The sequence below is a fragment of the Dermacentor silvarum genome, unplaced genomic scaffold (assembly GCF_013339745.2).
Source record: "Dermacentor silvarum isolate Dsil-2018 unplaced genomic scaffold, BIME_Dsil_1.4 Seq38, whole genome shotgun sequence".
NCBI classification, from domain to species: Eukaryota; Metazoa; Arthropoda; class Arachnida; order Ixodida; family Ixodidae; genus Dermacentor; species Dermacentor silvarum.
Genome location: NW_023606143.1, coordinates 644 through 23,939, shown reverse-complemented (window position 1 = coordinate 23,939; position 23,296 = coordinate 644). Strand labels below are relative to the sequence as shown.

Genomic DNA, 23,296 nt, shown 5'->3' with positions numbered 1-23,296 from the left:
AGGGGCGTCTGGTACAATAAAATCAGGCGCTGTTTTTTGTCCCTCAGCCTCCCACGCGCACTCATTCTTGGCGTAGTAATTGGACAGGCGACCGGAAGTTTCATGAGGCACAAGCTGACTGGCTGTCACGTCGTTTGCAAAACCATCTGTACTTGCGCGAGGTTCAAGCTGCGGAAATGAATGTGCTTCTATGTGTAACCATGGCTACGTGCTCTTTGCCTGACGCGACAATACCAGAGGGGGTTGGTGAAATTGAGCCTAGAAACGCGTCCTAGTTTTTCTCTCTCGCTTGTGCTACGACTACGGCAATATTGGCCAAATTTGTCTGTTGCCCCTGCATCAGTGTAGTCAGCCGAAAATTCAGAAACAATAGGCCTTGAGAGCTGTTTTGCGTGGTCATCGTAATCGTTAGTTAGTAGAGTGTAGAAAGCGTTTGTGTAGAAGGTGAACTTGTAAGTGCAAAGCGATATCTCGCGGTCGTATTTCAATCCGAACCACCGCAGTAGCCCAGTGGCTGTGATGGATATTGCGCTGCTGATCTTGAGGTCGTGGTTTCAATCCCCGGTGCGGTGGCTGCATTCCAATAGGGACCGAATGCAAAGGCGCTCATGTATCGTGTATTGGGTGCACGTTAAAGAACTCCAACTGGTTAAAATAGCGCGAGGCTTCCCCCTACGACGTGTTTCAGGATTAGATCATGGTTTTGGTACGTAAACTCCCAGAATTAATTATAAGTTTTTAATATTTGATCCGGATATAAACAGCCCAAATAATTTCCGATTGATACGTTCAACTAGGTTACTAGATTCACTCACGTACTGTTACAAGCGCGCATTTTCTGCGAGCGCTCCTTTAACAGAGATACCGGAACAGAACCACTATGCAGTTTAGCATTAAAGTAATTGGGATTTTTCGCGAACTGTTTGTGGGCATGAAGATATTGTTTGTTCGGTACTGATAAGACTGTGACAACTAAAACTTGTTCAGAACCACTGTTTGGATAGTGCAAATTATAAGCCTTTTGCATTGACGTAGCATATAGGCCGCGACGCCCACTTTGCTTGTGTTTACTGAATAACCGTAACAGAGAACAACCGAACATTTTAAAAGCTCATTCTTCAAGAATATGTTTAATTTAGTAAACTAAGTTTGCTCGATTTTTCTGTCCTTTTAGTGAACGACGTGTACGTATACGGCAGGGGGATTAAATTTGAAGGGGACATGCGGGCGGCGTTCTGGTGTTTGCTTCCACCAAACAAAATCATCTCTAAGCAATTTCATTGGCTGGCACTTATGAACAGCCGTTGTTTGAACTACAAATGTTTAAACAATGTATGCATGCGGGCTGTTGCTTCGTGCTGTCAGTGGTTCGCATGCAGGTTCGCATATGAACCCGCATTGGCGTGACAGTTCACAATCAGTAAGCACGTTTTGTAATTACCATGTCCAAACCCCCCCCCCTCTCCCCCCCCCCCCGCCCCCCCCAATAAACAACAACGCACCATGTCCAATGATTTCCTTCGTTTGCAGAATGCGCAAGCCACACACGTAGGCCGACTGGGGTTAGCGGTATTTTGTGCGATGCATAAATTTCCCAGCAAGATATATGCATAGTCTGTCCACCCAGACCTGTAAATATGTAGTTTTAGTTCGTGAATAAATCACGTTAGAGCAAATTTTTTGTTTCTTCGTTTCCTACAACTTAGAGTAACCAATAGCGATATCGCTCCACGTAAGCTGGCAAAACGATAATTATAGCAGAGTGCGAACAGCTAAACATTCGCATCCAATGGAATACGAATTAAGTTCACAAGAATGCTGTGGCATCCTATTCTCCCTTTCCCTTACCCCAAGTGTAGAGTATCAAACGGAATGCTAGTCTGGTTGATCTCGCTTCCTTCATTTCCATTTCTCTGCCTCGCTCTCTACTCTGATGACCACTAGGCCCGCATTGTGCCCCGATTCATCACCAGAACATGCAGCATACGAAATAATTAAGATATGTCGTCGAAGCCAGTGTCTCTCACAAAGGCACACGGAACTGTAGTTGACGTCTATGTATTGCGAAGCATTCATTCTTTGTACGAGTGCTGTAACTGCTGTGTCGTGAACGGCAAGAAATAATGTTTTTAATGGCAAGATATGACATTGAAAGTAAACTAAGCACAATGGCACATACTCAATGCACATACTGAGTCGTCCCTTTGGCACATAATTTTAGACTACGCTATAACCGGGACCGGCCAACGAAAACCGTGACATAGGCTCGCCCGCCAAAAAGTGGCTGGATTCGGAGAAGAATGCTTCGAACTAAACGTTTTCTCATTAAGCCCGTCAGTCTGATTCGATAACACGCCGGCATTGCACAATTGGGAGCTGGACGCGCTATAAGACTGTGGTGTCGCGCTGCGTTTGTGCTTGACAATAAGTGCGGGGTGTTGCTGCCCACACACTCTGAAAGTGGTGGAGTCTGTATACATTTACTTGAGGACCGCAAGAGATGAGAACGACGTTGTCTGCGTTGCAAAGAAGTTTTTCTTGGGAAGATAGCAGTACGTGTCCCCGATGAGAGCGAGCTGCAACGGAGTTATAAGAATGACTGAAATGTGCATTTTTTTTAGTTCTTGCCCTTCATGATTGAGTCGCCCTATATCCCACTTTGTCTATCGCCGGAATAGCCCACTCGGCGAAGCCCACATTATGACAAAAGTTAGAAATTCTGAGAATTGCCTACTTATGCGTAAGCATTGTTTGGCTCGGCTGCGACTTCGACTTTGCTTACTTACTTTTCCTAGCTTATTCGCATCTAGCCATGACCTTTCCGGTGTGGCAAAGAATGCTTAGGCTTTAGTAGGCAATTAGATTTTCTCCCCGCATGTGAGCCCTTCAGTGCAATCGCACCAATTGAGCCGGAACGTCGGGCACGATCGCGCCTCGACGGAGCAAAGTGATCGAAAGGGAACACCAGCTGCCGCAGTAGCGCGTGAGGAGTCGCGTGAGGAGTCGCGTGAGGAGTCGCGTGAGGAGTCGCGTGAGGAGTCGCGTGAGGAGTCGCGTGAGGAGTCGCGTGAGGAGTCGCGTGAGGAGTCGCGTGAGGAGTCGCGTGAGGAGTCGCGTGAGGAGTCGCGTGAGGAGTCGCGTGAGGAGTCGCGTGAGGAGTCGCGTGAGGAGTCGCGTGAGGAGTCGCGTGAGGAGTCGCGTGAGGAGTCGCGTGAGGAGTCGCGTGAGGAGTCGCGTGAGGAGTCGCGTGAGGAGTCGCGTGAGGAGTCGCGTGAGGGGAGAGTAGAGCACTGCACGGGCCTGAATTTTTGGCCTGAGCCCGGCCCGGGCCCGCTTTACGAGGCCCGAGCCCAGCCCGGGCCCGCTTTACGAGGCCCGAGCCCTGCCCGGGCCCGGGCGTACATGACCAAGACCAGCGCGGGCCCGTGGTTCCAAGACCGGGCCCGACCCGGGCGTTCATTACATGACCAAGACCAGCGCGGGCCCGTGGTTCCAAGACCGGGCCCGACCCGGGCGTTCATAGGATAGTGCAAATGTTTGGATTACTAAGCTTAGCTATAGGGCCCGCGTGTTCATGACCAGGCCTGGCTTGTAAGAAAAAAATTCTTTTTTTTTACTTACAGATTGTACCGTATCTATAAGCCTCACCTTCTCGACGTTTAGTCAGCTGCAGTATACAAGCAATAAAAGGCCGAAATCTTTGTTTCTCCCACGGGAAAATCAGTAATCCAGCCCATTGCCTGTGCTGCTATTTTTCCGCTGGTGCGCATGCACTTACCTTGATTTGTACGATATGGCTCTACGAGGTCATTTAGCAAGCAAATATACAGGGTGTTTCATTTTAGCTGAACCAAATCTTTAAAGATTGCCTGTGGCAGAAAGCACAATTATAATCCTTGATCTAAACTACTCGATAAAGGCGGCCATTACTTCCACGAGAATTCAAAACGCCTAATTGAAGAATTAACATAATTATGCTAATTACCTTTTAATTAATTATTTCATGGCATATCTTTCAATCTACGAACTGTGGCCGCCGATGTTCGCAAGGCGTATCCACTTGGAACGAATTATCAGGACTAAACCAGTTTCGAGATACTAATTTTCAATGTGGCCGACGAAATGCATGGGCGTTACAGTTAACTTTTTGAGGAAAACGCGGTTTTATGCAATGAAGCATAAAAGTAACTGGCCTTAGCACTAAAAGTATCGACACTAGTGCAATCACAAAAGCGGTAACATGGAAATGGTTTGAGGAGTCGTTCTTTGTATAATTTATTTTTCAAATGTTCGTTTTTGTGGAAAAGAAAAAAAAGCGTTGTTTGCACTAGCGGCGCAATGCTAAAGAGACAGCGGAGCTGATGGGCACCTAGCTAGTCCTGGCGTTTGGGCTACCAAGTCACTACCAAGTCATCCCCAGCATTTCCCGGAATTTATTTATTATTGATTGATTATCGATTAGCTATTGATTGGCTATCGATTGTCTATCGCAAAATATTGGCCACGTATTTGGGCTAGGTTAAGCACTACCAAGTTATCAGAATATTGATTATTGATCGATTATCGATTAGTTATTGATTGGCTATCAATTGGCTATTGTAAGGTATTGGCCACGTATTTGGGCTCAGCTAAGCACTACCAAGTCATCCCCAGCATTTTCGGGAACTTATTGATTATTGATCGATTGTCGACAAGCTATTGATTGGCTATCAATTGCCTATCGATGACTAACTAAGCGCATGTAGTCCCAACCATGCTTAGCTAGACTTATCGAGGCTCAGCTTCGCTAGTTCACAGGTGTATGTGCCATTGCGCATGGACCCTTTCTGCATTGCTGTCAGAATCGGCCCACATTTTTGGATTCAGCAGACACATTATGCCCGGCTGAAACAGCTCCGCTGTTGAAAATGAGAACTTCATCTGTTTTACTATTTTCTTTGATAAGATATACAGTCATCTGATAAGATATACAGTCAAGAGAGCGGTGTGGATCAGAGAACAAACGGGGATAAACGATATTCTAGTTGACATTAAGTGAAAAAAAAAAAAAAAATGGAGCTGTGCAGGCCATGTAATGCGTCGATGGATAACCGATGGACCATTATAGCTACAGAATGGATACCAAGAGCAGGGAAGCGCAGTCGAGGATGGCAGAAGACTAGGTGGGGTGATGAAATTAGAAATTCGCAGCCGCAAATTGGAATCAGCTGGCGCAAGACAGGGTTAATTGGAGATCGCAGGCTTCGTCCTGCTGTAGACATAAATATAGGCTGATGATGATGACAGTAATCTTGCACGTGTGACTTGACACAGAATGCATTGAACCATGCAATGCATAGCGGTCGCCTGTGCTTGAAGGCCTACTTAGGCCCTTCAATGAGCGGGCCCGAGTCTGGCCCCGGCCCACGGCCTCAAGCCCAAGCCCGGCCCGGGCCCACGGCCTCAAGCCCAAGCCCGGCCCGGGCCCACGGCTTTAAGCCCGGGCCCGGCCCGAGCCCGCCGACAAACGCTTCGGACGGCCCGGCCCGGGCTTTCTGGTCGGCCCGGGCCCGTGCAGTGCTCTAGGGGAGAGTGTAACGCCGCGATGTCATGTCACCCTCGCTGTCGCTCTTGCAAGCATGTGTTCGCGCAAGCTCTTGCCTGCGTTCTAACTGCACCTCGATTAGGACCAATGAAAACGCGCCAAGCGACTCAACGCGCTGTCTTGCCTGCGATGAGTTCTTAACTCGAAAGGTGCTCAGCAGCGTTCAGTTGGAAATTGGGTCAAGCCAAAATCTCAAGTTGACCCCCCCCCCCCCCTACATTTCAGTTGGCCCACCCCCAAATTTTAGTTGGCGAACCCCTACAATAAGCTTTGCATGCATTTTCTATGGAGCCCTACGTATCTCGATGGGTATTCTCTTTTTAACTTCTTTGTTTAAATTGTTCGTTATCGCTTATAAAGCTACCATTAATCTACATTTACACTGTCATAACGTTTAAATGTATTAACTTCGCAAATTACGCATTTTTGTGCAGATACACGGCATTACACTTGTCGCGTACTCGCCTGAATGCTTACGCATTATAAAAGTTGTCGCAGTTTCACCTGAAAGGCGAAGCATCAATTGCGATAGCAAATTTGTAGAGAGCTATACGGAGTAATGATATTAGCTGTATAAACTTGGACATGCAGCAGCACCGGCAACACGCAGAACTGTTGTCGACGCCATCGGCGTTTTGCCCGCGTTCGCTCAAAATGCGTGCGGCGTTGGTGACTGTTGCCGGAGCCTCTGATATAAATAAGCACTTGGTGCCGCAGCTAAACGTCGCCTCCTAAAACCCCTCAATGAAGAAAAGTAGCGCCATCTCTTCTCTCCTCCTCCTGCGCCGGCGTTCACTCTCTCTTCTGTCGACCGTGGCTCCACCTACGCGGTGCCGAACTAGCAGACGCTCTCCGAATGAAACGCTGTGGCTACGTGTCGCTCGCGCTCTTGAACTCGTATTTTGATCGGAATTTTTCGCGTTATGTTATGACTGGCTGCCGAAACAACGAGAGGACGCATAAATGCCGTTGCGCTTAGATGGCTGTACCATTAGCGGTGATACAGTGAGCCTAAAGCCTCTAAGTCGGGCTTTAACTGAGCCATGCCACGCGCGACCTCGGCGTTGGTTCATCTCCGCGTTTCAGTAGCTCCAGTCGCTCGTTGGCCACCGGCTAACGTGCACAGCGGGCCTCTAACAATGACTACGCTTCGGGAGTGAATGATCCACCAGCTGTATATATGCAGTTGTCTTACAGGTTTCACTGACTAGTGAGCTATCGATCCTTCGGCGGAAGCGGTCCGTCGATAATGAGGCTAGTGGCTTCGCTCGCTTGCAGGAAGTCTTACACTACTCCACACATTTTTTGTTCTTTTTTTGCGGACTTGAGTAGCGCGGCAGCGGTCATCTTACAGGTGTATGCGAGGCTGCTTTTGCGGATCATATTGCCGCTTGCATGTGCTGCGCGCGGGTCCGAGAAATTCTGCCCTGCGTATTGTATCTACTATCTTATCAAATGCACAGCAGAAACGATGAGTTAACATCCAGGTTTGTCCTGGCCACTGACAAAGCCACGCAGGAATGAGTTAACTGTATAATCAAGGGCGTTGCAATGTGGATAGCATTGCTGCCAGCGGACGGTAATGTCTTTGAAGTGCACGGTGTATTCTTACGTTTAGCAGGCGGCTTCCTCGGCTTCAGCTGCTTCCGATGAACGAAGAGCGATGGAATGGCTTGACGCTTCAATCCTCCGTGTACCCGCGCTCTTGCTCGGGGCGGTGCCGCCGCCTACGAGCAGAAAAGAGAAGTACTGCATTATGACACTAACGCGCACCGACAGTGAACGCTTCGGTGGTCTCAGCACTGAAGTTGATCGCGGAGGCTGCAATTACGACGCGCTGTACGCGCTGATTTGACTCCGTGACGATTCAGTTACGTGCTTTGTCTTGCGCGTTGTATTAGTGTGTCAGTTACGTGCTTCGTCTTTCGCGTTGTGCTAGCGTGTGCAGCGTAGTGCAGCTTCCATATGCACGACGGTTGCTCATGGTCATCGACGTTGGTAGTCGTGATGGAGGAGACGTGCCACCAGGCGTCAGCGTGGGTGCATCAACGCCTAAGGGCGCTTTAGCCACAAACACCAATAGACATTATATATCAATGTGCAATAAACATTACACTACTTCTGTGAAGACACGTTCACTTTCGTGTTCTATACCGATTCCTATATAAGAGGGATCAACCACATTTTTTTGTGCCACAGCTCTGTAGAATCACCGGCTCAAATTGATCATCCGTGAAATGATCCTGCGCAAACGTGAAATCAGAAAACAAGGTCACCGTAAAGCCTCGCTCCTTCAAGTATAAGGCGTAACACAACATTCCCGGCACAAGTTATTATCGCCGGGAAGTCTTGTATACGGTGTTCCTTTTTTAGCTCGCCGTCAGCACAGGTACTTATCTCTTGTTCTGCTACATATCGCCGGGAAGTCTTGTATACCGTTTTCCTTCTTCAGCGTGCCGCCAGCACAGGTCCTTATCTCTTGTTCTGCTACGCGATACACGACTAGAATACTGAGCACACTTTTCACGCGCAGCACTTTCTACCATTTTCGAGATAGTTATCGGTCCTCGAGAATCTAGGACGATAGCGACAAGTTTCAGCGACAAGAACATTGATCTTCGCCGACCACCGAGTTGAGTTTTTGCTGAAGGCGCAAAGTCGCCCTAACTAAATAGCCCTAATCGTCTTTCCGCAGGTAAGCGCCCATTTTTCCCTACTTACCGTCACCGCTTCGTAACATACTGCGATACACTCAAAACGTGCCGTTCGCATACATTCAGGCCACGTAACCACAACGCCATGGATTACATGTATAACCGAGTCAACAAAAACCACCTGCGTTTGAGGACAAGATGAAATCCGGCCACGAAAGTTGCAAATGCAGCGCGAACAGTGCGGCACTTAGGAGGGAGAAAAACTAACGAAGCCTCATACAGCAAGTGGCAGCATGTGAGATTAGGGATCATTGAAGAATCGCTCGCTTACCTCACACAACCGGGACCATTGTGTTGGGTTGAAATCAGCGCGGCTGATTCTTTGAAGCCAGACCTTCCTCTGCGCCGCGTCTCGCTTCGCTGATGGAATCCGGAAGAGTCGCTTGCCGTCTGTTTCGCGTGTTCTGCACCCGAATGCCGAGCAACACGGCATCGCGAACACTACGCCTTAAAGCGCAAAGGAGACGCGATGCTTGGTGCCTCCATACACGGCTCGCAATGGTCTGGCACCGCGATGGCGGCGGGAGCAAAAAACAAGCAAGAAAAAAAAGCGCCCGAGAGCACGTGACAGCATTCGGCCAATCGGAGGGCCGAGCGCCGAGAGAACGGGCAGGAGAGGAGGAAAGCGGCAATCTTCAAAAGATGTCGCTACTTTTTTTTATCGAGGGGCTTTAACATGGCGTCGCGGTGATCCCCTCTCCCCTCACGCAACATTTTGTGCGCTATATGCCTGTTTCCTACATCATGTGCAACGCTGTGGAAGCTACGCAAGAAGTACGTTCACCAAAATTTATCACTCCGCGCGTTCCGTCGATGCTTCGCTGCGCGCCAGCGCTTTCGCATCAATAAGTAAGATCAATAAGCACAGGGCCGGTAAGGGATGCCGGGAATAACGAGTCCGCAATTAATTTAGAAATAAATCCTTGTGACCAGGTATCCCAAATTAATCGAATACATTGCAAATGAGCGGGGACTCGAGAAGCAAAAGTGACATCCTCATGGCAATTACACCATTTTATTGCGATAGCAATTATATGGACACTCAAAGCAGATTTCTGCCGTCGGCGTCGCCGTCGCCGTCGCCGTCGCCGTCGCCGTCGCCGTGAGGTTCCGTATGACGTCAATGGAGATGAAATCGTGGCCGCGCGCCGCCGAACGCTGTATGTGCGAGTGAAAGGGCGCGAGGGACGCGCTCTTTCTCGGGGAGTGAACGCACGGCGGAGAACAAACGCGCGTTCTGCGCCGTGCTTCCTTAAGGGCTGCAGAAGTAGGCGTCTCTTTCCTCCTTTACAATCACCATATATGTAGAGCAAACGCGCCTTCTTGCAAATGCGCGAGAGGCCGTGGGGGAGGGGGGGAAGGGGAGGGAAGGGAGGCGACGTTTAGCTGCGGCACCAAGTGCCTATTTATATCACAGGCTCCGGCAACAGTCACCAACGCCGCACGCATTTGAGCGAACGCGGGCAAAACGCCGATGGCGTCGACAACAGTTCTGCGCGTTGCCGGTGCTGCTGCATGTCCAAGTTTATACAGCTGATAAAGCTAATATCACTACTCCGTATAGCTCTCTACAAATTTGCTATCGCAATTGATGCTTCACCTTTCAGGTGAAACTGCGACAACTTTTTTCTTTATGTGACTACTCTTGCAATTATTGCAGGAGTCAGTAAAGACCTTATTGAAAATAAATAAAAGGAGACACGATGTTTGGGACTCCTATTCCAGGGCCCCATTGGCGCGAGCGGAACGCTGGGCTTGGTCCAGAAGAGCCACTCGGCTCTCCCGGCCCTCGTCCGCAAACCATACCTCCCACTGCCGATTCCTCATTAGTTGATTTTTGTGTATTATGGGGCTGTCTATGTGCGGACGTTTTTTTTTTCTTTCATGGTATTTAATACATTAACATGTCATCCAATAAAACATTCACTAATTGTGCACAGTCATAGAAAGGTGGGTACAATGAATCACACACAGAAAAACAGAAGCAGCACTGTTCCGCTTTAAAAGGGTGGTAAGGCTAAGCACCTCACCAAAATGGGGTACCAGTCCGGTTGAACATCAAGTCCATCATAAACATTCTATGTGCGGACGTCTCTCGGGACACTTTGGTACCAAGTGATGTGTTTTAGTGTGGGTGTGTCTGTGCACCACGGACACTCGTCAGTGAACCTCGTCGGGTGTATTCTGTGTAGGTGGTGCGGGTTGGGGTACGCATTCTTCTAAATGCGACGTAAGAAACTCGATGACTCTTGCGACGCAAACGACTAGAGCATCAAAAGCTTGGCAACGCTACAGCGGCGTCTCCAGCTTCAGGGAGCAGTGGCTGTCATGGAGTTTCATACAATAATTACTATAATAATTACAATAACTATTATTAAAAATTATAATATTATTGTTATTATTAAAATATTAATAATAAAAATTACAGTAATTAGTTATTGTATGAAACTCCACGGTGGCTGCATCAGCATTATCGTCATCGCCAAGCAGCAAGCTCGCGCCTGTGGTGCCCGTGGCGCGTGCTCTGCGGTTGGCGTTGGCCTGTTCACCGGTGTCCGCAGGAAAACTGATCCAGGTGAGACAAATTGACCCACATTCCTTAGGTTCTATTCGCTGGGGGCGCAAATGCGACTCTGTTTTCAGCGCAGCCTCGCCGCTTGCTGTGTGTAACAATCAGAGTAACTGGTGTTGGCTTGAGATGCAGTGCTTACCTTCAAAGAACGATAGAGTGCTAGCATGAATTAAATAAAGGAGCCTTTAAACTGAATTCTAGATAAGTGTGAAAGGCAACTGTTTCTTCCTGACGAAAATGCCTTTTGCCATATTTCCCTCGGTTTTATTCTGCAGGAAAGCTTGCTCTTGCATGATGAATGTTGGCCTAATTCTGTAAGGTTGCAGTGTAGCTGGCGTCCCTGTTGCATATGTACCCTGCCTGTGGCGTTGCCTGATGCGTTGCAGCCATAGTAGACGCATGGCCGCTGTAGACACATTTTTGTAGAGGCAGACGCATTAGTAGTGTATACGCATTATCCTCGTCGTCGATTTGCAGTCGCGCCGACGCAGGTGCTGTCTGTTCTCGTAATGACGAACGAAGTCGTAACATTCTCCGGACGTTGTCTCCGTTGGCATTGCTTCTTCCCGTTTGATAATTTCTTTAATTTGGAGCGTCCCGTGCCAACACCTCTTAGAAGTATCTTGCCGTGTACACACACAAGCTCGGGCTATGCGGAAGCCGCCGTCTTTTTGATGAAGCAACGTTTGCTTGCCGGTCTGCTGCTGGGAAGAAACTTTTCTGCATATGATTTTATTTATATCCAACTAAAGTACCTGTGGGCAGCTCATTCCAAATTCGTTTTCGAAATCTGAATTTCTTTGCGAGGAGTCATGTTTCTGAACGCGCGAAAGTTATCAATATTTTCGCGTTGAACTCCTATGTTCCCTCTCCATGTGAATATTATTAATATTCCAGCCATAATAATATTCCTATGATTACTTAGAAAGGAACACAATACAAAAAGGAATAAGGTCATGTTCTTATATAGCGTATGGATGGTGGATAGAATATTTGGGTTGCTGTTTCGGTTTAACAGGATTGCCTTGCAGTGCCAGCACTGCTACTAAACATTTGCATGTCTTGCGTCTTTCTTCGAAGGCAGCTTTTACCCAACGCCAACTCCTGCAGGATTGAAGGCCCTGCCTTTGCGTTGCTTGCGCCAGAGTAAAGGCAGGGCTGCTGTCATCAAGGTGCAACAACCGTAGAGCACCTCGCCGAGCGCTCGCTGTATCATGAGCAGCAATCAAGATCCCACAGACACCGACGAACCTGCCGTGGACGATCAGCTGCAGCCATTGCCAGTTGTTCTCGAGTCCAAGCACGGCGATTCTGGCGACAGCCAACCGACAGGGCAGCAGGGCGACAGCGGGGCGGCAGGCGAGCCTAGAGCGTCGCCTTCGACGTCAGCAGCTACTTGTGCACCTGGAGGCTCCGACGAGTTCGAAGGCATTGATGCGTCTAAGTCCTCCGGCTTAGAGCCCGGCACTGCCGAGGTGTCGACGCAGGTATGAGACAGTCTCTTGAGCGAGCTACTTGGCGCACGGCTGAGGCAATACATCACCAACACAGTACGCTAAGAAGCGGCGCAAATAAAACACTGACGATACTCTAGCTCACAAGCTGTTGCCAGCCGTGTGGAAGGTACACGAATTCTTAGCCAATAGGAAGGCCGAATGCCCCTCGAGATGTGCTCACCCGAGCCGCGTAGTCTGCTCAGCGTCTGCTTGCCATCCTGTTACATGCTCCATGGTTGGTGGATTTACGCAAAAAAAAATATTTTGACGCCGTAACCATAAGCTGCGTTTGCATGCATGCGACAGCAGGGCTTCGCTTTACTTGTACACTTTCCTTGGTTACCTTGCAGCCTCCTTAGCCAGTAGTACGGGCGAATGTCCTTACAAATGTTCAGCTGCGCCACAGCATCTGCTCGGCGTCTACTTGGCGTTTGTTCGCTACCGCCATCGCGTACCATGCTAGAGCGAGGTAGGAAATTAATTATGCAGTGAACGAGTAGGCTTTTATAGCATTCCGCATCGTCAACGCATCACCAATGCTAATGCTAAGGCGCCATCTGCTATCTAGAACTCAAACCAGTTCTACGGCTCGGTGCCGTGTCTGTAGTCCTAGCAGCGTGAAAACAAAGAGCTGATCTCAATAATTACGACCAAACACACCTAATGATTTGACCTGAGCTTGAGATAAGACATAGCGATGACAAATCTTGCCCCTTGTTTCTTGCTGACAGGGTGGAGAGCCAGTAAAAAGCGCGAATTCAGATCGAAGAGGGTGGTCGGCGCTGTATGGGTGTTGCCATATTTCTATCAGTGATCACTGTTAGGGTGGCTATTACGGTTACCGGTCGTAATTGCCACAGTAATTCTCGGTATACTACGTGCATGCGCAAAGGTCCTAACATGTCACGTATAGCTGTACCGTTTTTGTAGCGAGCAAAAATAAAACTCCGTACTGTAGCCAAAAATCAGCCAGTTACTCCGGGAACTATATATATATCGCTGCGCAAGGATATTGTCTATATGTACGCCTCGTACCTCCGGTAGTGCTGACAACAGCTTGTGGGATGCAGCATAGCTATCACTTATTTTTTAGTCTTTTCAGTTTGAATACAGCCAACCCGCAAGCAAATGAAAATTCCACTCTGAGATCCGATCTCTTGCGAGCGAAGTCAATAGTGCTAGAATGCAGTTGCTCTTAGCGGTGCCGCCTGCCAGAGCTTTATTCTCCCTCAAAGGGTCCCAGTGTCTGATAATAAAGCACGTCCACGTCTACAGACTGGGATACTGACGGTCTAATGCGGACCTGTCAAATTGCAACACTTTGTTGAATTCCTCAGTTTGCCACCTGTTATTGCCCCGCAGTACTGCCATGGTTCCTCTGATCGGCTCAAAACGCAGTCATTGCACAATTCTACAATATGGCGGAATTTGACCGTGTCCAAATGGCCCTCCTAAGAGCGCTTGGAAGTTGCCGCAACCACACTAACTAGTTCAAATGCTTTCGGGACTACGGCCCGTAATCGGAAAACAAATTGCAATTGCCAACTAACTATACACACTTCGCAGCTGCAAACCCGCCGTGGTGGCTCAGTTAGCTAAGGCGTTGCGCTCAAGAGCACGAAGTTGCGGGATTGAATCCCGGCCGCGGCGGCCGCATTTCGATGGAGGCGAAATGCAAAAACGCCCATGCGCTTGCATTGTAGTTCGCGTTGAAGAACCGCAGGTGCACAAAAATAATCCGGAGCCCTCCACTACGGCATGTCGCATTATCAGAACTGGTTTCGGCGCGTAAAACTCCAGAAAGAAGTTCGCAGCTGCAAACCATGGTCTACAATCCGTGCCGCCATCGTCAAGCAGGAAGCAGGAACATCACCCTGGCAGGAAGCCCCATCACACGAATCCGATGCTTCACTTTGAGCTGTCGTGCGTGCCGCTTCCATCTCACTAGCGGGCCGGCTCATTTTCTAAAACCACTCTTCTTATCTAAGTGGACAAAATAATTCTAGTGCAACAGTGGCTTTCACTTGTTGCCCTCATTTGGTATTATGGACCTATTTATCGGTCAGCTTTCTTGTTCCGAGGCCCTTATTGATATTATTACAAAGACATCGCTCTGCGCAACACAGGCCTTCATGTAGCAGAACTTTGTAGAGCGTTGTCAGCGATTCTAAAATATAAGTAACTTGTCTAATTAGACTGCATGCGCGAATCTTCACCACGACCACGGTGGATACACACTTTTTAGGTGGGGACACTTCTCGGCTTGCTTGCGAGACGCGATCGATCAGATAAAGTAGCAACGGTGTGCGTTCATCAGTCCGGTGGCAGCAGCGGATACCTAAGGACGGAATGGCTCAACTTCAGTTAGAACGCTGGCGAGAGACGGCGCGTACAAGAACGCGCGGACGAGGAACGCGCGCGTAACGCAAGCAACAAGACAACGGCGTCTGCACGCGGCGTCTCGCGTAAAAGAATTTGCTCAGTCGAGGCGATGCGCCCTTTCCCCCAAGCTCTCTCCTCACCATTGTTACCTACTTTCGCGAGTCATTCAATCATTTTGGATTTCGTGCGAAGCGCTAGTTGCTATATCAACAAGACGTAAAACCAATAAAACCTTTTCTATCTAGAAGTTGCGTCGTCCCGCCGATAGGTATGCACTGCCGTCACCGGGCCGATGGACGCGTGCTCTTGCTACTTTGTCTGGTCGATCGCAGCTCGCATCCCTTATCCCTTCTTTCGCTCCCACTTACCCCTCCCCGTTGGCGCTGAGCCGTGCTCCCTCAAGGGCTGCAGAAGATAGCGCCAACCTTTCCCTTTCCCTCAAGAACCACTTATCATCATCAGCTCGCGAGTGTCCTCAGCTAAAGAGTACATATCTTACACCGTGACCACGACTAACGATTGTGTTCACCAATATCATTGTGCACTGCGTGGTATTTGTCTCTCTGGACACAAGCTCGTCCAATCGAGAGTACGAATTGTTATTCGCAGTTTTGGAACTAACTAGTTCCTCAACGTCAGCACAACGGGATAAGAAGAGATACTTCCTCGAGACCGGCCGACTTCCGTTTTCTTATACCAGGGCATTCAACCCTCACTGACTTCTTTCCAAAAGAGCGTCTGCCAAACGGTGCATCTCCTGTTAAGCTCTAGCTTCGTTTTTTTTTTCCAGATATATTGACGCTGGAAATTTATTTGTTGCCCGTATTACCTTATCCCATGCGCTTGCTGTTGCAAACAATAACTTATTCAATTTCTAAGAAAAACCACCGAAATGTGCCTTACGTTTCTCAAATGTGCTGTAATATGCTGAGCGACCGACGGTATTTGCGACATTATACATGAAAGTTGTCCTCTAATTGAGTATAGGAAACAAAATGTTTTCACCGACGATATATTTCAAACATACATAAGAACAGACAATGCTTCTTTTTTTTGTATTTTGTGTAACATTTCTCACTTTTGCTAGACCGCAGATCTGATTCTCTGCTAGGACTTGATAAATGTACGCGATAACGATGATGCCAACGCTACTTAAACGTCATGCCAGTAACTGCATCTGCACGGTGCGGCATACTTTAGAGAGATAGATTTTTTAAATTTCGATTTCAATTCTATGAACACACCCTCCCCCCCTCTAAAAAGGGAGACAATGTCAGTGTACTAACAACCTTTAAGCATAGATACAAAAATTTTTTATACCTTTAGTCCCATCAACTACCGTATAGACTCGTGCAAGGGCCGCATTTCGTCCCCCAATTTTGATGAGGTGAGGCCCTTACGTGGGACCGAATCTTTTGATCAAAATGGTGCTGGCGCAGCGTTGACTTGTGCACACCCCGGATCCCCGGACGTACCATTGCATCCGAGGTCAACGCGCAGCTCTCGCCATCTAGTAGCGGCACGCGGAAGTACGCAGCGCGCGAACATTCGCCGATGCGTGCGCACGGCGTCGGAGCACCGAACGCGATTGCTTCTGCATTCAAAACCTTTCCCCTCAAATTTTGGGCTGCCACGTTAGGGGGCCAGCTCTTGCACGGGTGTGGCCTTTACACGGGCGTATACGGTACTGTACTCGTCTATCGGTACCGTACTGCATGCTATAAACGAAAACATTCATAGGTAAATAGAGCCGCTCAAAAACTACCCTCCACCCCGCCTCCCTTCATAACAGCGTGTGGATTGGGCGAGTCGGGAAAGATCAGTCATGATGGCTATCAGTGCACTGCGCAAGCCAAGGACACCAAAATCCAAGAAGATAACGAGGGCATAGCGCTGTCTTCCAACTGAATTTTCAACTGAAGGAATCGGAAGACAACGCTGTGTCACCGTTATCTTCTTGTTTATTTATTTTTGATTATTATGTTGCGCAGTTTGCTGATGGACCATTATGACTCCCTTTCTATAGTTGGCCGCGGAGCTCACAGGATCAAGTAGAGAGCGGGGAGGCCCCACTAAAATGGGCCACTGACAAGCATTTTCCGCCACTGTCTCCCCTCAGACCGACAAGACGCCTGTGTTCATGCACCGTGCAAATTGCACTTGTCGAGGAGGCAGAGGATCGGAGCAGGAACTCGGTTCAAGCAAAGAAAAGAGTGGTGCCCGCATGCGCGCTTCAACAGGAGGTCGCGCCACCAGTGGGAGCTCTACAAACTACTACTACCAGGCCCGCGGCACTCCGCACGTATGCGGCAATGGGGGTGCGTAACTAAGCAGGGCAGCCCATTGCTACGTGAGGTAATAAGTTTATGATGTATCAACAAAAAAGTTTATTTGCACTATCAAACATCTTAACGCCCTTTGGGAAATATCTTGTTCACAAACAATATCGCCACGTGTCTTGATACCTTCCCTTTCCTTCCCTTAAAAATGCGACGCTCGCTACGCTACTTTCTCCCACATATGCTGCGTCACGCGGACAACGCGCATGCCTTTCGTGACCTGGAAGTACCGGTAGCGCAGCTCAAAGAAAGGGGATGCACTAGAAGTAGGTGACGATTATTGTTTGAGCACGGGATAAAATGACACAGGGTTCAACTTAGAGTGTATTTCCGTGTCGGTATATCTAGACTTTCCTCTGCAGTATGCTCCTGACGTATTGTTTCTTGTTGGTTTGGATGATCTGGATTGCATTTTCGTCAGCTGTAATCAATGCGCACTCGAATGTTACACGGCACTTTAGCGGTCAACCTATATCGCTCAACTTTATACGTATATCTACTTAGGAATTGAGAAATACTGTGACCACACGTACAACGCGAGACCTATGACGCAAAAGTTATTTGCTCTTCATTCCATACGAGAGTATAGAGTGCAAATAATGTCATACTGCTGGGCTTCTTAATCATCTTCACAAAATTTATGCGCAGCATGTTTTTTTTTGCCATTCTGCCTAGAAGACATTCGTACTCAAACATTCTCTGTGCCATCACCTTTTCTTTCTGTAGACTTGCCGGCAGGGATGAGCTATAAGCTGCCCATTAACTGAAGCGTTCCCACATGACCAATTAAATGTATTTTAAATATTACTGAGGGAAGTAGCAATCGGGTATTATAGGCAGCTGAAAGGACTGCAACATTGGTGCTCAACAGAACTATATTTCTGATTTTCAAGGCTGTGTATGACCTGCCTTGTGCCGGAAATGTGAGTAGGCATCATTACCGTAAAGAAAATGCACTAAGTGGTTGATATCCATAAGTCGCCCTTGGCTGTAGTTTACCATAATGATGTTAAACAGTGGCTTTTAAGCTTCTATTAGAAATAGCAAAACCTGGAGCGCGTTAATGTAAAGTAGTTCCATTCTGCTTTTCTTTCCAATTGGCTGTCAGAGGCGTCATGGACATGGTTGTGCTTTATTAAATTGTTCACAGGGTATTAGTAGTAGTTGGGCCGTCTATAAAGATCAAAACTTAAAAAAAATCATATTCCTGTTTTTTTGGTATTTTGGTTTTTAATTGTTCACCTTCGTGCCAAAAGTATTCGTCGCAAAACTTCCAAATTTTCAAAACAATAGTCAAGGCTATGTTCCACGAGTTTAACAGGAACTATGCAGATACGTAAAAAATGAAGGGAATAAAATTGACGCAGTGCAACTGTTACCATGACACGCTTTTTATTTTCCCATTAAACTCGCATAACCTTCCGGATATTCATTACAGTTCCGAAATTGTCCGACCCCGCCGATTGAATGAAATTGTTCACATTTGGTTCCCGCCGTCTTTTTAGTAAAAGGTGCAAAAGCACCCTGAAATCGCGTTATGAGAAAAAAGATGATAAAGCGCGGTCAAGCTTCTTTATTTAAATAAATAATCAGGGAAAACAGTCTCTTTGTAGTTGTAGCCTTTCTTTCTGTTCCTGCGGTTCGTCCCTTGCTCTTTTGATCTGCCTTTCTATTTGAATTTAGTTCTTTTTTTTTTTTTTGTTACCTGCCGCGGCTACATCGATAGCGTGCAAATGGGAACACAAATGTTCAGGAGTGACCACTAGGTGCTTTGGCATGCTTCCATTATAGCGGTCGCTATTACTCCTGCGTTTTCATGTCAGTCTTCGCGTTCTCCCCGTCACCGGCGCAGAAGAAGGCACGAAATTACTCCTAGACAGACGTGACATAACGTGACATACAATTTGAAGAACGCGGACCCAATTATGGAAACAAAAGTGACACGCACGAGAGCTACGGAGACCTCGTTAATGACTCTAAGATGCGCTACTTAGAAAAAGAAGTCGCTAAACCAAAACTATTGTGAAGCATAAATTGCTTTCAAGTAATGAAAGCTTCGTATGAAATGGAGTCTTGACGAGGGGGCATGCCCACTTTCCGGTTGATGCAACAACTAAAGTGAATTAAATATTTTAGAAGTCACGCCTAGCAAACTATTATATATTTTGTTGTATAGGTTCGCTATAAAGCGAATACAAATTAAGAGAATTGATATCTTAGAGCAATAGAAGTTTCATCGAACCTTATTAATAGGCGAACGTTCACTGCAATTTATACGGACCATAAAAGTGCAACCTTAATTCGTGTAGTTGTCTAATACTTTGCTATCGCTATCTTTGACTAGTCTTCCAGTCGAAACCGCGGTGCTTTATTTTAAGCACAATAAGTTAATTAGCCACGGCCAATTGCTCAAATATGTAAATTATTATTTTAAAGAACAAGTTATTTTGCAGAAACTGATAGAACCCGTTCAGAAACATCGAATGATGTTGCTTGGAATAGGCTGTCACGTATTTGATTTATTTCTCGGTGATCGGAACCAATTTTATGAAGTGTGAAACATTACGACATGACACGCATTCAAGCCTCCGTGTACCGTTTGCGGGCATGCGACTTTCCGTTGTCTGTAAAGGCCGTCACTAGCCAACACCACTTAGTTAGCACAAGGCCTGTTTACTTCGATCCATGACGTCAGGCTACCTGGCATGAAATTTCCATTGCCAAATCTGGCGTGACGAAAGCGGTGACGTCAATACCACCAAGGCTTACTCGGTAGCATCCCCATTTGATTATATGGCAGTCGGGCCAGCTAGCACGACGTCAGTGATCTGAATGAACAGGCCTTGTGCTATCTAGGTGGTGTTGCACTATCTCACTTAAAGTGCGGGAACAAAATGCAGTGACAGGGACAGAAAGACGAGCTCAGAGGAGTGCTAACATTTAACCAATCCTTATTTTCCGACGGCATGGCACACGGGGGGGGGGGGGACAATAAGCAAAAGAAAGAGAAGAATAGGGAAGGGGAAAGAGAGGGAAAGTACCAATACAGCCAATAAGATTTAAAGTGTTCTTGTGATGCGATGTCAACTAGCCCACTCTCAAGCCTTTCTCTGCAGGCCCCCTCTGCATCCCTTACATGCCCTTCAGCCATATTGCATGAACAGCCAACATATCTTGTAGACTTTTTCGATGCTAAGTGCTTCAAACAAGAATTCCGTAGGTAAATACTTTTGGGGAAATGAGAAAATAAAAACAGGAAATGTACCCACATGAGGCATAGGGCAATTATTTGGCGTTTATTTAAATGTGCAAATTACAGGAAACATATACTTTGCTGACTCCATATACGGGGTGATCACTTATACGTTTATTCGCCTGTGGCAGGTAAAAACTTCTGGGGTCGTAACTGCCAATACCACAATATCATGAGGCACGCGGTAGTGAGGGGAAGCGGGGGAGGGGACTCCAGATTAATTTTGGCCACCTGGGGTTTTTTTACGTGCGCCCAAAGCACGGGACACGGCCGTTTCTGGTATTTAGCCACCATCGGAATGCGGCCGCCGCGGCCGGGATTCGATCCCGTGACCTCGTGAATCGATCCCGTGACCTCGTGAATTCTTGTCCTCGAGCTCGATTATTCGAACAGGCAGAAATTACTAGCACAACAATTCTAAACTCATATTCGTGTAGTCGACAAACATTCACTAAATACCTTCTTAATTACGTTTCTAAATTCTTACGTTTCCTTGGTTATTTATTTGCAAGACGTACCCACTTAACATTAATCTCCAGGATGACAGCAGTACTGTGATATTATTTCTTAAAGTCTGGGCCGAAATGCATGGGCGTTCCAGGTAATTTGATGCTTCACTGCATGCAAGAGAATTTTGGTATAAAAGTAAGAGGAAAAACTGTGCATTTTTTACGACGTGTTTGATGGCGCATATCTCCAAACTGGTGTCATTCTAGAAATTAATTGCAAGCGAGTACGCCCCGCAATCTCACCGGCTACAATTCGTAAATTTCGATATGTGCCATAAATAATTAGGTAGTTAATGATCGAGTGAGTTTCTTTAATTAGTTTAATATGTGTTTTGTTTTCTCGTGCAAGTAATGTCCGCCTCTGAATAATCCAAGGCGATTTTCAAAAATTCCGGAAAGCTTAAATATGATGACACTGTGTGTCCCCATATCTGCTGGTGATATTCAAGTCATAGGTCTATACAATTTATGCCACGTTAGCTAAATATTATTTGCCACAGGTTTTAATATATTTGCCACTATTCTTCTGTTCCTTCCTAAACAAACCACAAAACAGATAGACTATTTTGGAAGAATGAACACACGCGTAACATCTTCTTTTATGTAAATATCATATTTACTGTAAACAGCAGGATATTTTAGCGCAAACAAGGTTAACTGAAAATTTTCAAATTGTTAATTTTTAACGCCTAGCTGCAACTTGGAATTTACGGGATGTTTTCTTTAGACCATACAGAATTTCTAAGAATCGTCTGTTGATTAGTCAAAGAAGCGGATATATTCGCGCAAAAGATCGAAATAACTAATAAACCAATTAAGAAACAAATTATTGCCTTTTTACCTAATTGCTTTACGGTACATATTTCAATTTACGAATTGTAGACGGCGAGCTTGCAAAGCATGGTTACTTGGAACGACTTCTATGGATCACACGGGTTTGAATATATGAGCAGCGAAATTTGTGGTAAAAGTGGAATATTCTTTCACTTACTTTTTTAACAATTCACCGTTTTATGTATTGAAGCACGAATGTAATTGGAACAGTCATCTATTCCATAGCACACTTTGGGAAATATCTCAAAACTGGTGTCATCCTAAAACTCATTCTAAGTGGTGAAGTTGGCGTCATCCAAACTTGTTCTAAGACACGTTTCAAGGGCTCAGCCTTGCCAACTCAGTGGCTACAATTAGTAAATTCGGATATGTTTGGTGCACTATATATTTGAAAAAGTGAAATCATAACTTTTTTTTATATCGTTATTTGTGCATTACTCTTTCTTGTGCAAGGAATTTCTGCCTGGTTTATTAGTCCTGCTCAATGTATAGAATTATTCTGTCACAGGAGATTTCTAAAAACTCTGTATGGGCTAAAAATACCGCCTATTATTTAAACGTTTGCTGTGAAATCAAAACAACAACAAATGCGACTTCAATATGAAGTTGTCGCCGATCAGTTTTTTGAGCGTCAGTTTCATTTCGTCCACGTTTTCTTCCGAAGTCATCGATGTTCACGTTGTGTTTAGAAAGAAGTTGAGAAATTAATTCAGGACCCTGTATAAGGGGACCATCCCATTTTAACCAAATGTGTTTCGTATTTTTCTAAGTAACGTGCGTCAGCATAACGTTGCCAACATAGTGCTTGCTTACATGATTTACTTACGCAATGGCTCTTTACATTTTCTTGTGCAGTCGAAACGCATTCTGGAGGTGAAGGACGACATTCGAGAGAACGTAGATGGTGAGTTTTCAGCCTCGCTTAACACAACATTTATTCAAAAATATTTGAAAATAAAGCAACCGGACATGGCCTTGTGGGCATTTATTTTTGTCCGTAATGCATTTGTGTCGCGTGCTGTTGGCAGTTCGACGCGCTGCAATTTCATTATCAGGAAGAACTTCTCATATTTCGCTTCAGCTTTCATTATTTACAAGGGTAAATTGTCTTTAATGCGCTTTTATGCTTCACGGTTTATATACCTTCAACGATGCATCGAGGCGTTTAAGTTTCTTTGTGAGCATGACTAGCTTAATCGATTGAGACCAACATGTTCCATTGGTTGTGTTCCTGGGTAATTTCATTTGTGGGGCCTTTCAAAGGGATCACGCTGGGAATATAACCACGGTGATAGGAGGGCTGACGCGCTCTCACTCACAGTTGTAAATTGAAAATTGTATGATGGTGACGGTCGCAGTGGACTACGCTTTGTTGACGTTATGCACGTTTTGACGCTCCACAGGGGATTGACCGGTTCGCAGTCGTTCCCCGGTGACCTTGAGGAAAGCCCACGCCGGTCGATAGCTGAGCGCAAGCTCAGTGTGGAGGAATCGCTGACCGAAGCACGAGAAGTCTTGCAAGAAATTCTGCACGAAATTCTGAACGAGGCACAAAAGCTTGCGCCAACCTCGTCCTTGAGCGGCATCGTCCTTGAAGAAAAGTTGCCGGGGAG

The 23,296-nt window shown here is 46.7% G+C and overlaps 2 protein-coding genes across 2 annotated transcripts in view; both read left to right on the top strand.

Moving 5' to 3' along the window:
* LOC119435022 (uncharacterized) overlaps positions 1-12,057 on the top strand; it is a 24,826-nt gene extending 12,769 nt beyond the window's left edge. Inside the window, exons 2-3 of the mRNA XM_037701996.1 lie at positions 2,891-3,271; positions 11,981-12,057. Of these exons, the coding sequence (XP_037557924.1) occupies positions 2,891-3,271; positions 11,981-12,057 (458 nt within the window). The remainder of the gene's footprint in view (positions 1-2,890; positions 3,272-11,980) is intronic.
* Positions 10,747-23,296, top strand: LOC119435021 (uncharacterized; the record flags this gene model as incomplete). Its single annotated transcript, XM_049659670.1, has 5 exons — positions 10,747-10,873; positions 11,955-12,357; positions 16,868-17,066; positions 22,539-22,587; positions 23,087-23,296. Coding segments are annotated over exons 2-5 (731 nt in total), but the record flags the coding sequence as incomplete, so codon positions are not given.